This window comes from Indicator indicator, chromosome 2 (assembly GCF_027791375.1).
Source record: "Indicator indicator isolate 239-I01 chromosome 2, UM_Iind_1.1, whole genome shotgun sequence".
Taxonomy (NCBI): domain Eukaryota; kingdom Metazoa; phylum Chordata; class Aves; order Piciformes; family Indicatoridae; genus Indicator; species Indicator indicator.
Window position 1 is genome coordinate 24,128,575 of NC_072011.1, and position 13,177 is coordinate 24,141,751.

A 13,177-nucleotide genomic window follows, 5' to 3' on the forward strand; every position below is an offset into this window, starting at 1 on the left:
ATGTGGAGACCCTGTAGTCAAGGAGGAGAAATCTGTGTGAGGTGGTGCTGTGCTGAGCTTAGGGTAACATAGCTGTAACTGGCTGTATAGGAGAGGAGTTCTTACTTGCTTCAGTTATTCCTGCCTGAGAAGAGTTGCCCTTTTTCTACTTCATCTGTGAGATGCAGGGAATGATCTTAAGAGTGCTGCTCTGCAAAGCAGCATTCACAGCTGATGAGGCCACTGTTGCTCTTATGGCTGATGTGCAGTGGAAGCATGTGAAGAATAGCTTCTGTGAAGAACTGGACCAGAATGTCCTTCTAAGCTTGTTTATTTTTTGGAATGTATTGAAAGGAGATCTTGATTTCCACCCCCCCCCCCCTACCCCAGCCTCCCGATTGCCTAAACTGTGTAAGGTACTTCCCACTTCCTTTCCATCTTTAAAATGTGACCTTCACTTCTGTTTTTCTTTCTGATGAAAGCAGCTATTACCAGTAAAAGTTGTTGGAGAAGCAAATGTAAATCCACAGAAAGCATGAGGTACTGGAGTGTGATATAACTGGATTTTGTTGGGGGGGTGCCTCACAATGAATTCTACCTAGTCTTACAGGTCTTTTCCAAGTCTTGTTTTGGCCATAATTATTTTATAATATGAGTTCCCAAAGTTATTCCCAATGTGTACTTAGTGAATGTTTTTTATCTTTTATATCACTGCAAAAGTGTAATCAGGTGAAAATTACATTCCTTGAGAGAGGTTTCCTCAGGAATGGAAGGTGGAGAGTGAGAGTGGCTGCAGGGATGAGAGACAGCTTGCTGGAGTTTGTGGGAAAGCTGCTCCTTAATGTAGAGACACTTCTGTTTTACAGTGTGCTACCTACTCTTTATAGAGCCTGTCTGATAAGCGTTGTTCACTGCTACACTAAACTTCTCCTTTACTTGCATGTTGCTGGAATTTTCCATCAACACTCGCTCTTTAAAATGCCTCATCTTTGACCAGATAGTTTGGCTAATGAAACCCAAAGTGCTGGGGCTGTTAGTGGCTTTTCTGGAGAAAAGGAACACATATGCTCTGACTGGAGCTTAAATAGAAATTCTGCCCGGGTGAATTAAGGTCTGATTTCAAATAAAACCTGAAAAGTAAAGCTTGCAACATGTAGTTTAATAATTTATGGAGTTAGTCTTGACTTTTGGTCAAATGTCTTTGTTACTTAAATAGCTTTGCTGCCAACTACATATATCAGTGTTGCAGAGAAGACCTAGATGAAGTTTTTGGGGTGGTTTTGATGCCAAAATGCCAACGCTAGATGACATTTTAGAGCATGTTGGAGAATTTGACAGGTTCCAGAAGCAAACCTTCTTTGTCCTGTGTTTGCTTTCTGCTGCCTTCACCCCAGTATATGTGGGTGTCGTATTCTTAGGGTTTATCCCTGAGCATCACTGCTTCAGTCCTGGGGTGGCTGAGCTGAGCCAGCGGTGTGGCTGGAGCCTGGAGGAGCAGCTGAATCTCACAGTTCCCGAATGGAGTGCCCATGGGGCCAGTTACAGCAGCCGCTGCAGGAGGTACGAGGTGGACTGGAACAAGACAGGCATCAGCTGCACTGACCCCCTTGGCAGCCTTGAAGGCAACAGGACCACTGTCCCCCTCAGTCCCTGCCAGGATGGCTGGGTCTACGACTCTCTGGGGACCTCTCTCGTGACTGAGGTAAAAATGAACCCCCCCTTTCCTTTGTCACCTCTGTTCCAGGCAAGCTGAGGGATGTGGGAGTGGGTTGATGGAGCCTCAGCAGTCTTAAAAAAGATGGCTGCTTACCTGGACAAGGGATCTTCTCTCACTGTCAACATGTACCAGGTGCTTTGCAAGTCATCTTAGCACTGTCCTTGCTGCATTGGCTGCTTCAGGAGGCTTGTATCTCCAGTGGGGAGCAGAACATATTTCAGCAAATAAATCCTCAGCTAGATAAAGTCCAATTCTGAATGCAACTCCCATCCCATGAGAGGTCCGATTGGTGGGCGTGTGTAAACAGCACCTGCAAGAGCAGCAGCTTGCAGCACTGCAAACAAAACTGGCTGATCCCTGAGTGGGTGCATTGCTCAGACCTCCCAGTATTCTGGGGTCCACGCCCAGATGCGAAGGTCTCCAAATGAAGAAAGTCTGTCTTTCCAAGTTTGCTTCAAATATCGAGTGGCTATGGGTGGGGAAAAAGGTAATTGCCTCCCACAATTAAAAAGTTTAAATTAGGAATAACTGGGGAAAAGCTGTTTTTTTTGGTTGGTTGTTTTTTTCTTTTTTTTTCATTCTCAGAAGATGTGTGAATAAACTGAAAATGGTATTTAAAGTACTTACAGTACTTTAGGGGTTTAGGTGCTTTAACTTTCAAAGTATATTGGTATCATCTGGGATGACATCAAATGTTTAGAGATGGTAGAAGTCAGGGGTTTTTTCCCATGCATCTCACACACAAGAGCAGGTAAATTCAGTGTTCCAGCAACTTCAGTGTTTACATTTGAGCTAGATTTTAGGTGATGTACTTATTTCCACAATGTATGGACTGTGTGATATTCAAGTGAGGAAATGAGGCACCAAATCTTTTTAGATGGCCTGATGTGCACCCCTCAAACTGAAGATGATCCAAGACCTCTACAAAACAGCAGTATGGCAGACACATCTTTGCTGCAAAAGGCTTGATCAGATGCTGTAATGCAGATATCTCTACTATTATCTCTTGAGATTGTGGGAAGCTGAAAACTTGCAGTCTGTTTATTCATGGAGTCATACTCTCACATCAGTTGTCTTGCCTTTTTATCTGAAAATGGTGCAAACCCAGACCTGCAGGTTGCTTCCTTTGCAGGGTAACCAGAAATGTCATTTGCCTCTGTGTGCATTTTTAACAATGCATTTTGCTGCTGGATGTGACTGTTTCTGTGAGGGATCTCACATGCTGTTATGTTCTCTCTTGTTCTGGTAGCAGAGTAGAGCATGTTACTTTGCTCCAAAGAGAAACTGACAAGTGGAAGAGTATCCTCATGGGAACTCACACAGTGCATCAGGAGAAATACTAGGTTTTATGTTGATTAAAGATGTAAAGACTTGCAGATGTAAGCTAGCTCCTCATTTCACTCTCTTGCTTCTGACTGTGGTTGCTCTTCTAGTTTAACCTGGTGTGTGAGGACTCCTGGAAGTTGGACCTCTTCCAGGCTTCTGTGAATGCTGGTTTTTTTCTTGGCTCCATAAACATTGGCTACATAGCAGACAGGTATGTGTGGGCTGACAGTAAAACCCTCTGACCTTCCTTATCAGTGTTCAGCTGCTAATCTTAGGTAAAGGCAGAGTATGGTTGTGCAACTGGAATCATCTCTGCTTTTCTCAAAGTCAAACACCTGGATGTTCAGTCACAGTATTAGGTGTGCACAAATCTTTCTTGCTCTGAGTCCGGCAGAGCCTGCAAGGACTTATTTTAGGACTGTATGCCCAAAACTCCCTACTATGCCACACAAGAGCCTTAGTGTGTTAACCAAAGCCAGGAAATACTGATTTGGAGAAATGCAGATCCTGGAAACATTTTGCTTCTTTTGGAGAAGCTTTGAAATAACAGCTGCAGAGGTCGCCAGATACAGAGCAGGAGTGCTGGTTTGAAAATCCTTGTGTCCTAGCACCTTGACAGCCCTGTTCAGAGCCAGCAGAGGCAGTCACCCTTGCCCAAGTGGCCAAAGTTAAAAAGAAACGAATACTGATGTTTGAAAGCCCTTTGTCCCTGTTGTTGCCCTCCCGCCTAGAGACTGTTAGTACAGCAGGCTCTGGCTCTGACCTTTTCCAGCTGTGAAATGCAGCCTTAATCACAGCAAGATCCATACCTATAAGATTTTTTGAATATTAAAGATTGGGGTATATAAACATGTTATTCTGGTGTATGCAGACTTATCAGAACCACGTTATTAGCCTATCATTATTTTTCATCTCTTTATAAAAGCCAAATTGCTAAACTGCCTATTCTGAAATTCAGAGATAAGTCACAGACCAAATCTGTAAATAAGGGACTATTGCTGCTCTTTAACTTGGGAAGTGGTTCTTCCTCTGAGAAGCCTGAAAGCCTTTGTGGAATTGCAGAGCAATTGGCATGGTAATTTTTCAGAGAGTTGGAAAGTGAGTAATGGGCTAAAATTAAAGTCAGTATGCATCTATCCCTTGTATAGCAAAGTTGGATTTTTTTTTTTTTCAAAGATGCACAAAGCTCTTTAAATCAACTCTGTTTCCAGGACTAGTGTTTTGCTTTGCTTGTGTTATCTTCCAATCCAGGTTTGGACGTAAATTTTGCCTCTTAAATACAATTCTTGCAAATGTTGTTTGTGGAGTCGTCCTGGTTTTCGTGCCCACCTATCTGTGGATAGTTATCTTTCGCTTCTTGCAAGGGCTGGTCTGCAAGGGCTGCTGGACTGCAGGCTACATCCTGGGTGAGTTCAGACTTTTTTTCAAAAGCAAGACTGGCTGCAAGAGATGAATAATAATAAAAAAAAACAACCTCAAACAAAAGCCATTTAAAGAACATCACCTGTGACTTTTAAAGAAGTTATATGCAAGCTGATGTCAGGGAGTTTTCTCCCTGTTTGATTTCTCATGAGTTTTTCAAGCACTGTCATTAGGGAGAAGCAACAGCAGCCTTCAAAGCTCAAGCAAGCAGTGGTATATTAGGACTGTTGCCTTGAGATAGGCCCTTCTCTATGGTGTATCTCCTGTTCACAAATGTGGGTCCCCAGGCTCCCCTCTCTCCCCTAGGGTACCAACTGGGGAAGGAAATGGCCTTAAGGCAGACTCCAGCTGTGCCAGTCCAGTTGCGGACAGAGGAGGTCATTAAAGAGCAGGCTGAGGGTAGGGAACATGGGAGACGTTTTTATGACACGAAGAGCACTAAAGGGCAAACAGAGGGTTTGCAGCCTAAAAATAACTGAGGAACAGCATGTGCTTGCTGAGAAAAAGACAAGCTGCTTGGGTATCTGTGCACTTGTCTGAGTGGAGGCCAACTGGGGAATTGCAAAGCAGAGCAAGGAGCCAGGCTATGCTGGTGTTTCTTCCAGCACCTTGCATTGGTCATGTCTGGCAGTGAAGCATAGACGTGTGGTAGCAGAGCTGGGGCCAGCTCAGCTTTCTGGTGCATGAGACTTCTCCAGTGTGGTGTTCAGCTGCTTGTCATAAAAGCCCCAGTTCCAAGCAATCACCAAAGCAGCAAATTAAATGTCTTAAATGCTGCCCAGTAGAGCCTTATCTGGATTAGGATGTTGGGTGGCTTTAGGGAGTAGCTCTGAGTGATGCAGTTCATTGTTGTGGTGATAAAAATGTAAATGTCTGCACTCTATAATGCAAAGTCTCTTAGTGGAGACATCTTGCTAATGCAGTTATCTGTATGTCTGATATTAATAAAGTAAAAACATCTAGCTCACAGCCTAGACTTCCTCCTTCTAAGACATGTTCAAGAGAAGACTGGATGAGGAACTTAGTGCCATGGTCTGGTTGATTGGTTAGGGTTAGGTGATAGGTTGGACCGGATGATCTTGGAGGTCTCTTCCAACCTGGCTGATTCTATGATTATTCTTTCTTCTGAATATTCTAGATGTTTGCTTGGCCTCCAAAATATTTTCCAGTCAGAAATAAAATCTTCATCATATGCCCTTTTAGAGCATCTGACAGGACAATGCCTTACCCTATTCTGATATTTTCCTTCAGTTACACTTTTTTACTTCAGGATTTTCCTTGAAGCTCTCTCGTGAGAGAAGAGTCTCATAGAATCCTTAAAAGCCCTGAAGTCCCTTTAAACTTATTAGGGGTGGCCAGTTCTGAATGCCCAGAGAAGGTTACTAGGACAGATCAGCCTCATTATTGCACACTCCTGGGACACTTGTCTACGCTTCTGCTGCTTTTGGCTCAGCCTGAGGAAATGTTTCTTGTGCATTGCTTTGCCAAACAGTATTAGCTAATCCATGGCTCCGAAACACAGCACTTTTTTCATTTGCTGAATAACTGCTTTCTATGCTCTTTCTAATTAGTTTGCCTTGAAATTGCAAAACTAGAAGCAAAAATTATGAGTGTGCTTGTGCCTGCCTGCTGTTACTTTTAGCTCTATATCAAGACTTCACCTGTGGGTCTATCCTTTAATGTGCGATTGGAAAGTGCAGGTGAGTTATGAAGCTATCATGACCAGAAGGCTATATAACATACTTGTGGTACAAGTGTTTCTTGTATGCTTGGAGTGAGATACAAGCTGAAAGGCTGCACTTCGAAAACAAACATAGTATTTTATTACTGTGTTGGAGACATTATGTATGTTGGTGGTACATTTTGCACTGAAATCCATCCATGGGCCTTGAGGAATGTTTGATTTACGGAGAGATTTTTCACACCACAAGACAGTACTTGGATGCTTAGGCCAGTGTTAAGAGCTGGAGCAGTGTTTTCTCCTCTAAGATTTTGGATGACAGAAAAGCAAGCATTAGTGGATTTTTTGTCCAGAAGCTTTATGACAAGAAGCCCAGATTACCAGGACTTTCTTCAGTCTTGCCCTGTCTGCAGGCCCTAGTGCATCATTGGTCTTCCAGTATCCTCATGAAGCAAGTTACTGCTGCACTGAGCAGTCATGGCTGAGCTGTCATTCACCTCTCTCTGTGTGTATTTTCAGTGACAGAAGTCGTTGGTCCAAAGTATCGGAGGACAGTGGGCATCCTCTACCAGATGGCCTTCTCTGTTGGGCTCCTGGTCTTTGATGCCATTGCTTATGCCATCCCCCACTGGCGATGGCTGCAGCTCACTGTCACCTTGCCAGGCTGCTTCTTCCTGCTCTACTACTGGTAAATGGACTTTCATTGTACCTCTGCCCACCACCCAGAAATCACCTCCTTCTTCCCAAGGCTTGATATTGAGGGCCCTTTGGCACTGTTTTTTGGTTGTGTGCTCCTCTTAGTGCAAAGAGAAGGTACACAGCATAAAAGGGGAGGGAAACAGGAATCTGACTTCTGCTTTAAAAAAAAAAAAAACACAACTTTGAAAAACACTGGGAGAGAGTGGTTTGATATCCTATATTATCTCATGAAGTATTTCCTGAAGGAAAAGAAATGCCTCGATATCTTACACTGAAAAGATGGTTACTGAGAGATTGTTGAATGCTAACCTAACTGTAACAGGTTGCTTGCTCATTCTTTTAAGGACAAAAAGTTCCAGCTTTTTGTGGTCTGACTAAAAGAAAGGACCTTTCTTTTGGATTCTCTCCTCAATTTTGATTGCTATTTTTCAAGTGCTTTGAAGCCTGGATGGGTTGAGAAGTTAGGAATGGTAGAAAGACATTTGTTGTCTTCCTTTCTTCCCCATATTTGTAAATTGGTAAATGAAGTCCAGCTTATTTACTGCCTCCTAACCTGTGATAGCACAATTGGAAAATGACCCCCTATGAGGAGCCAGTTTGTGGTGAAGAGGCTGAATAAAATGACAGGACTACTCTCAGAGCTCTTCCATTTTATCTTTAGCAAACTCATCTCTGCCTTAAGCTACTTTCACAGCTTCTCTTCCAGCTTCATCAGGTTCCCTTGACAGAACGGGGAAAGACACATACACAAAACCCCCAACAAACAAAAGCCCCACCTCAACTAAAATGCCTTATCCAGTTTCCACATGTAGGAGCAGTGTGTACACTTTATGTTTTGATATATGATAGCATCCATTCACATTGTAGGTGCCTCCCAGAGTCTCCCAGGTGGCTGATATCTCAAGGGAAAAATGAAAAAGCTATGAAAGTTGTCAGTGCTATGGCTAAAAAAAATCAGAAGAAGATGCCTTCCCAGTTTGAGGTGAGTTCAGGGTTTGCTCATGCATATAAGTAAGCATCATGATGGTAGCTTCTATCAGTTTCTTCCAGTAGAAACTTACTCTCCTTTTTGCTGGCTCTTCTGCAGGATATTAAATTTGAAGAGGAAGAGAGTGGGAAGCAGAGTCCTTCACTCATTGACCTTGTCAGGACACCACAGATGAGAAAAAACACATTTATTTTGATGTACAATTGGTAAGAACATAATGTTGGAGAGCTGTTTTTGAAGACTCCATAAGGACACAGACCTCTGTTCTCTGACTGATTAACAAAGCCAGGATGCTCTTTTCTGCCCAGGTTCACAAGCTCTGTCCTCTACCAGGGGCTCATCATGCACATGGGAATAGCTGGTGGGAACATGTATCTGGATTTTCTCTATTCTGCGCTTGTCGAGTTCCCAGCTGCCTTCTTCATCATTGTCACCATTGACCGCATTGGTCGTCGTTACCCCTGGGCTGTGGCAAACCTGGTAGCTGGGGCAGCTTGCCTTGTCACTGCCCTGATCCCGGAAGGTGAGCCCCCTGGGATAGGCCATGTGGTGGCTTTCCACCATGGTGTTGCTCCCTAGGAATAGCACCCGCCTCTCCTTCCCTTTTGCTAAGGTCCGAGCCCAGAGGTCTGTAAGCCCACGTCCCCCATGCTGCACTGGGAGAGTCACTGTGCCACAGCTCATGCGATGCTGACTGTTCCCATTCCCTCCTTCACAGAGGGAACTACTGGAGAGAGTCCAGTGGAGGGCCACAAGGATGATCAGGGGTTTGTAGCATCTGTCTTATGAGGAGAAGCTGAGACACCTGGGGCTCTTTAGCCTGGCAAAGAGAAGACTGAGAAGGGATTGTCCAAATACATATGAATATCTACAAGGTGGAGGTCATGAGGATGGGTCTGGGCTCTTTTCAGTGGTGGCAAGTGACAGGACAAGGGACAAAGGCTACAAACTAGAACACAGGAGTTTCACTTGAACCTAAGGAGAAACTTTATTTTGAGGGTGATGGAGAACTGGTACATGCAGCCCAAACAGGTTGTGGAGTCTCCTCTGGAGACTTTCAAAACCTGCCTGGAGGTGTTTCTGTGCAGCCTGATCTAGGTGTACCTGTGTTAGCAGGGAGGTTGGGCTAGGTGTCTCTAGAGGTCCCTTCTAACCCCTATCATTGTATGATTCTATGACAGGTGAAACAAAGTCCCTTAAAAACATCAAGTGACATGGGATTAGAGGTTCCCCTACAATAACAGTGGTGTATTGACTGACACCTGCTAAATTGCTGAGATATTTTTAAGTGTGTTGAATGCATTTTCTCTGCAGACATACATTGGCTAAAAGTGACTGCTGCTTGCATTGGGAGAATGGGAATCACAATGGCTTTTGAAATGGTTTGCTTTGTAAGCACTGAACTGTATCCAACATACATCAGGTAGGTGTACCCTCCTCCCCACTGACATTTGGCCTAGAAACAAAGTGTTGAGGCCTATGCATATGTGATGTTTTAGGCTAGATGAAGTTCTTCTCAAATGATTCACGGATACACACACTGCTGAACACATAGCACAATTAAAATGCTTTTAAAAAGTAGCTTAGTAAAGAGAACTAATGTCCTTTAAGGAGGAGTGAAAATTCATATGATTGAACTAAAGGGAAAGGTGGAGACAGCCATGATGGATGAAGGATCTGAAGTCCATGTAGTAATTGGATTTCTCCTGCACAAGCGTTAGAGTTGTAATCCATCCTTTTCCATCTGCAGTATTCTGACACTAACGTCATTCCTTTGCTGTTGAACCAGGAACCTTGGAGTGATGGTCTGCTCCTCCTTGTGTGATATTGGTGGTATCATAGTCCCATTCATTGTCTACAGATTGGTGGAAGTCTGGCATGATCTACCGCTGATAGTCTTCAGTAAGTGTCACTGTGCCTTCTTGCTGGCCGCTTCTGTGGTGCAACAGTGGGGCCCAAATTTCAAAGGGAGGGAAACGCCACTGAGGCAGGTGCTCCAAGCTCTGAAGAACCCCTGTTCTGTCTGTACAAGCCATAGCCTTCTGTTTATAACAAGCTGGTACTTGTTTATGCATTCATGTCTCCTTTGACAGACAGCAAAGAGCTGAGAAGCATTTTGCTGAGATTAATATTTGATGGATTTGAATCTGATGGATTACTGCATTTCCATGAGGTGTATTGCCTCAGTCCAGGAGCTAAACCCTGGAGTTTTACATAAATGTCTATTTAATGGAGTACAAGCATGGCTGTCTTGCTCCAGCTTTTCCAACACTGTCTTAACTAGCTATTCTCCAGCTATTTGGAAAGAGATTGATAAATAAGTGCAAGATGAGTGTTTGCAGACTGGTGACCTGAACTCTTAGGTTAGAGTCTTCAAAACTTTTCTGAATCTTTAGATCAGCACACGACTTATAGAAAAAGGTGTTGAATGGCAATATGCAGTTTTTAACAGACAGGACACTTAAGAAGGTGCTTAGTGAATGTAAAATATGAATGCCAAGCATGTGTGAAATGGGTAAATGAAATTGTTTAGGAGATAATACGTTCTGTAGGTATTTTCTAGTCATATGTGAACAGTAGAAAAATTGAATGCATTTCCTGGCAGATTCTTACACACACAGATTCCTTCTGTGAAGGAAGGGTTGCCTGTGCAGTCTGAGATGCCCCAGTGCAGTGAATAACTTGCAACTTGGGTCATCGCTATCTCTACGCAGCAGCTACATCCTCCAGAGATGGGATGACAGTTTTGATTATAGAACTTTGATGTGCACATCTTGTATGAAGAATGAAATAAAACATCGTTTATGAGCCCTTTGTGTCAGACAGTAGAAAGTGGTGTACATGCTAACAAGCTCTTTGTGCATCTGTTCGATTTGAAGCTGTTGTTGGGTTGATTGCGGGTGGATCGGTGTTGCTTCTACCTGAAACTAAAGGAAGAATTTTGCCTGAGACTGTTGAAGATATTGAAAACTTTCACAGGTGAGTCAAGATGCTGAACTCTTAGCAGCATTCACTGCCTGGAGCTACCTGGGGAAGCCCAGGGCTGTATACCTGACTGCCTCTTATGTTTCAAAGAAGCTGCTAGTTAATTTCCAGATTCGAGCTTAGAAATCTTGGACTCTTACCACTTGTGTACCTAAGCATCTGAAAACAAGCAACACAGAATTTTCTGGTCTGTGAATAACTGCACTAGTCACTTAAACCTGCAGCAACACTGTCACAAATGTTATTGGTGCTTAAAAAACCGTGACAGTGGATCAGAAAAAGAGCAGTTTTAATAGCAGCCACTCATGCAGTGAGTGAGGCACCAATATCTGCCGAGGAGCTAGAGCAAATCTAGAATATTTAAGGATTAGATGCTCCTTTTCTTTGGGGGAGAGCAAAGTAGGTGAGGAATTTTGAATCCGAGTGCTCACTGAATACATTAATTCCGTGTTTGCTGCTCACATCTTGTTATTCTTGCAGGCGAAGTGCTCCAAAGACAAAACAAATCTATCTTCATGTCCAAACATCAGAAGCAGCACAAGACTGAAGAAGGCATAAGTCTTTCTGGACAGTCTGTTTTAGTGGACTAATGTAGAAGACAGTTTAGAATAAATACTCTTGAAAGAGTCTTGCCTCTTTTTTTTTTTTTTTTTTTTTTTTTTGTCTGCCTACCTTCTATTTGCAATGCTATCAACCTTCAACTAGGCTTTGGAAAGAATGACTCTGTACTTTTACTGGTGTTCTCCTGGATGAATGGATGGATGACCTGGATGCAGCTGTGATCTGGAGCAGCACTTTGAGCGCTGTTCTTGTCCTCTGCTGTTGCTGTCAGTGCTGGCATCTGAACACCAGCACGCCGACATAGCTGCTATGTGGAGACTCAGGTGCTAATTTTATCCCATCAAACATGGCCACAGAGTCTGTAGTGTATCAGATACTCATCAGGGCTTATTGTTACTGAACTGGCAGACAATCACATCCTACAGGTCAGTACAAAGCTCATGTGGTTTTCAGCTCCCCTGTTTGTGTGATCAAAACAACACGTTAGATTTCGTTTTGAAGTTACTCCAGTCCTACCCCTACTCTATGGCACTGTCATATGTGTTTATAGAAGAAATTGGACCTCTTACCAGAACTGGAACTGGTCAGGAGACGAACCCCAAGCCAGAGAATATATACAAATTGATAAATATGATGTGAATTAAGTGCTTCCAAAGGGCTGTGGAGAGGACCCTTCTACCTTCAGAAGCGCTACAGCAGTGTTTTTCCAGTATGCTATTGAAGGAGATCTACATACCCATATAATTTCTTAGGCTCATCTTTCCCTTGCCACCTCAGTCCTTACCCCTGACAGCTGTTCTGGAGTTTGGTTATGCAGAAACCTAAACTTACGGTGTAAGGAAAACAATTCTACATAAACACCAACATGAATATGGTTTAATATGAAGGGCACAGTGTCCTTTTATTGTTCATGCCACCCCCAGTGGGTGTTTGTGATGGGCTTTCTTCCACTGATCCCTGATGTTGTTGCAGTTAGATGCAGCCTCCCAGGTCCTGAGGTTTCACTGCCTACAACTGCTGTTCACCTTCCTTTCTATTTTTCAGCTTGTCTAATACCTAGTCAAATTCTGAGATGCCAAATCATAAAAGCCAGTCTGGGCTTAGAAGTGCTTTTTTTTTTTTTAATACTTATTTCTCATTATCAAGGAGAGGGAAGAGGGCCTTCTGAATGCCCTGGGCTCCTGAAGCAGGTTCTGTAGTGGAGTTGCTTGCTGCTGGACTGCAGGAGCTGTCTCACAGAGCAAATTTGTTGATCATCAGAAGCCACAGATGAACTGTCAGTACCAAGATTTTAAGTGATGTAGGGGAATTGTGGCAGTAAATCAGTTGTTGCCTACATGCTTGTTTTCATGCAGAATCAGGTGTAGCTGGGTGGAGGTGAGTTGGCCACATGAGTACATTCCCACTCACTACAGAAGTGACCTGTGAGTGAGCAACTTAATTTTATAACTTCCTTCATGCATTTCCCACTTCCACTATATGAGCTGCTGCCACCAATTGCTCTGGGATGCCAGAAGTGTGAATGTGTTCAGAAGGCAAACATTAAAAACTGTGGAGGAATGGTCCATGAGGGACTGGAGCAGAAATGTAGGCAGATTACCTCTGGCTCAGGAAGTCTCCAAGCCACAGGCTGCTGGCAGCTGGGAGAGTGCAATGGTGAAAAGACCATCACGTTGTTCTGGCTTGTCCCCTGCATGTGGGGTCAAGAGCTGGGCTTGCTACAGCTGCTCTGCCACTCATCTTCTACTTCCATGCCCTAAGAAAGGCAGATCTGGGGTAAAAGGGGTACTTGAGGTATTGGAGTGTGTCCAAAGAAGGG

The 13,177-nt window shown here is 43.6% G+C and overlaps 1 protein-coding gene across 1 annotated transcript; it reads left to right on the forward strand.

Moving 5' to 3' along the window:
• The first annotated feature begins 1,270 nt into the window (after nucleotides 1-1,270).
• Nucleotides 1,271-11,376, forward strand: LOC128980054 (solute carrier family 22 member 2-like). The gene is made up of 11 exons (XM_054398497.1): nucleotides 1,271-1,681; nucleotides 3,130-3,233; nucleotides 4,274-4,428; nucleotides 6,645-6,813; nucleotides 7,692-7,806; nucleotides 7,912-8,018; nucleotides 8,121-8,335; nucleotides 9,127-9,235; nucleotides 9,602-9,714; nucleotides 10,692-10,791; nucleotides 11,278-11,376. Exons 1-11 carry the CDS (start codon nucleotides 1,271-1,273, stop codon nucleotides 11,342-11,344), a joined length of 1,665 nt encoding a protein of 554 aa, XP_054254472.1. The 3' UTR covers nucleotides 11,345-11,376.
• Nucleotides 11,377-13,177: the final 1,801 nt, after the last annotated feature.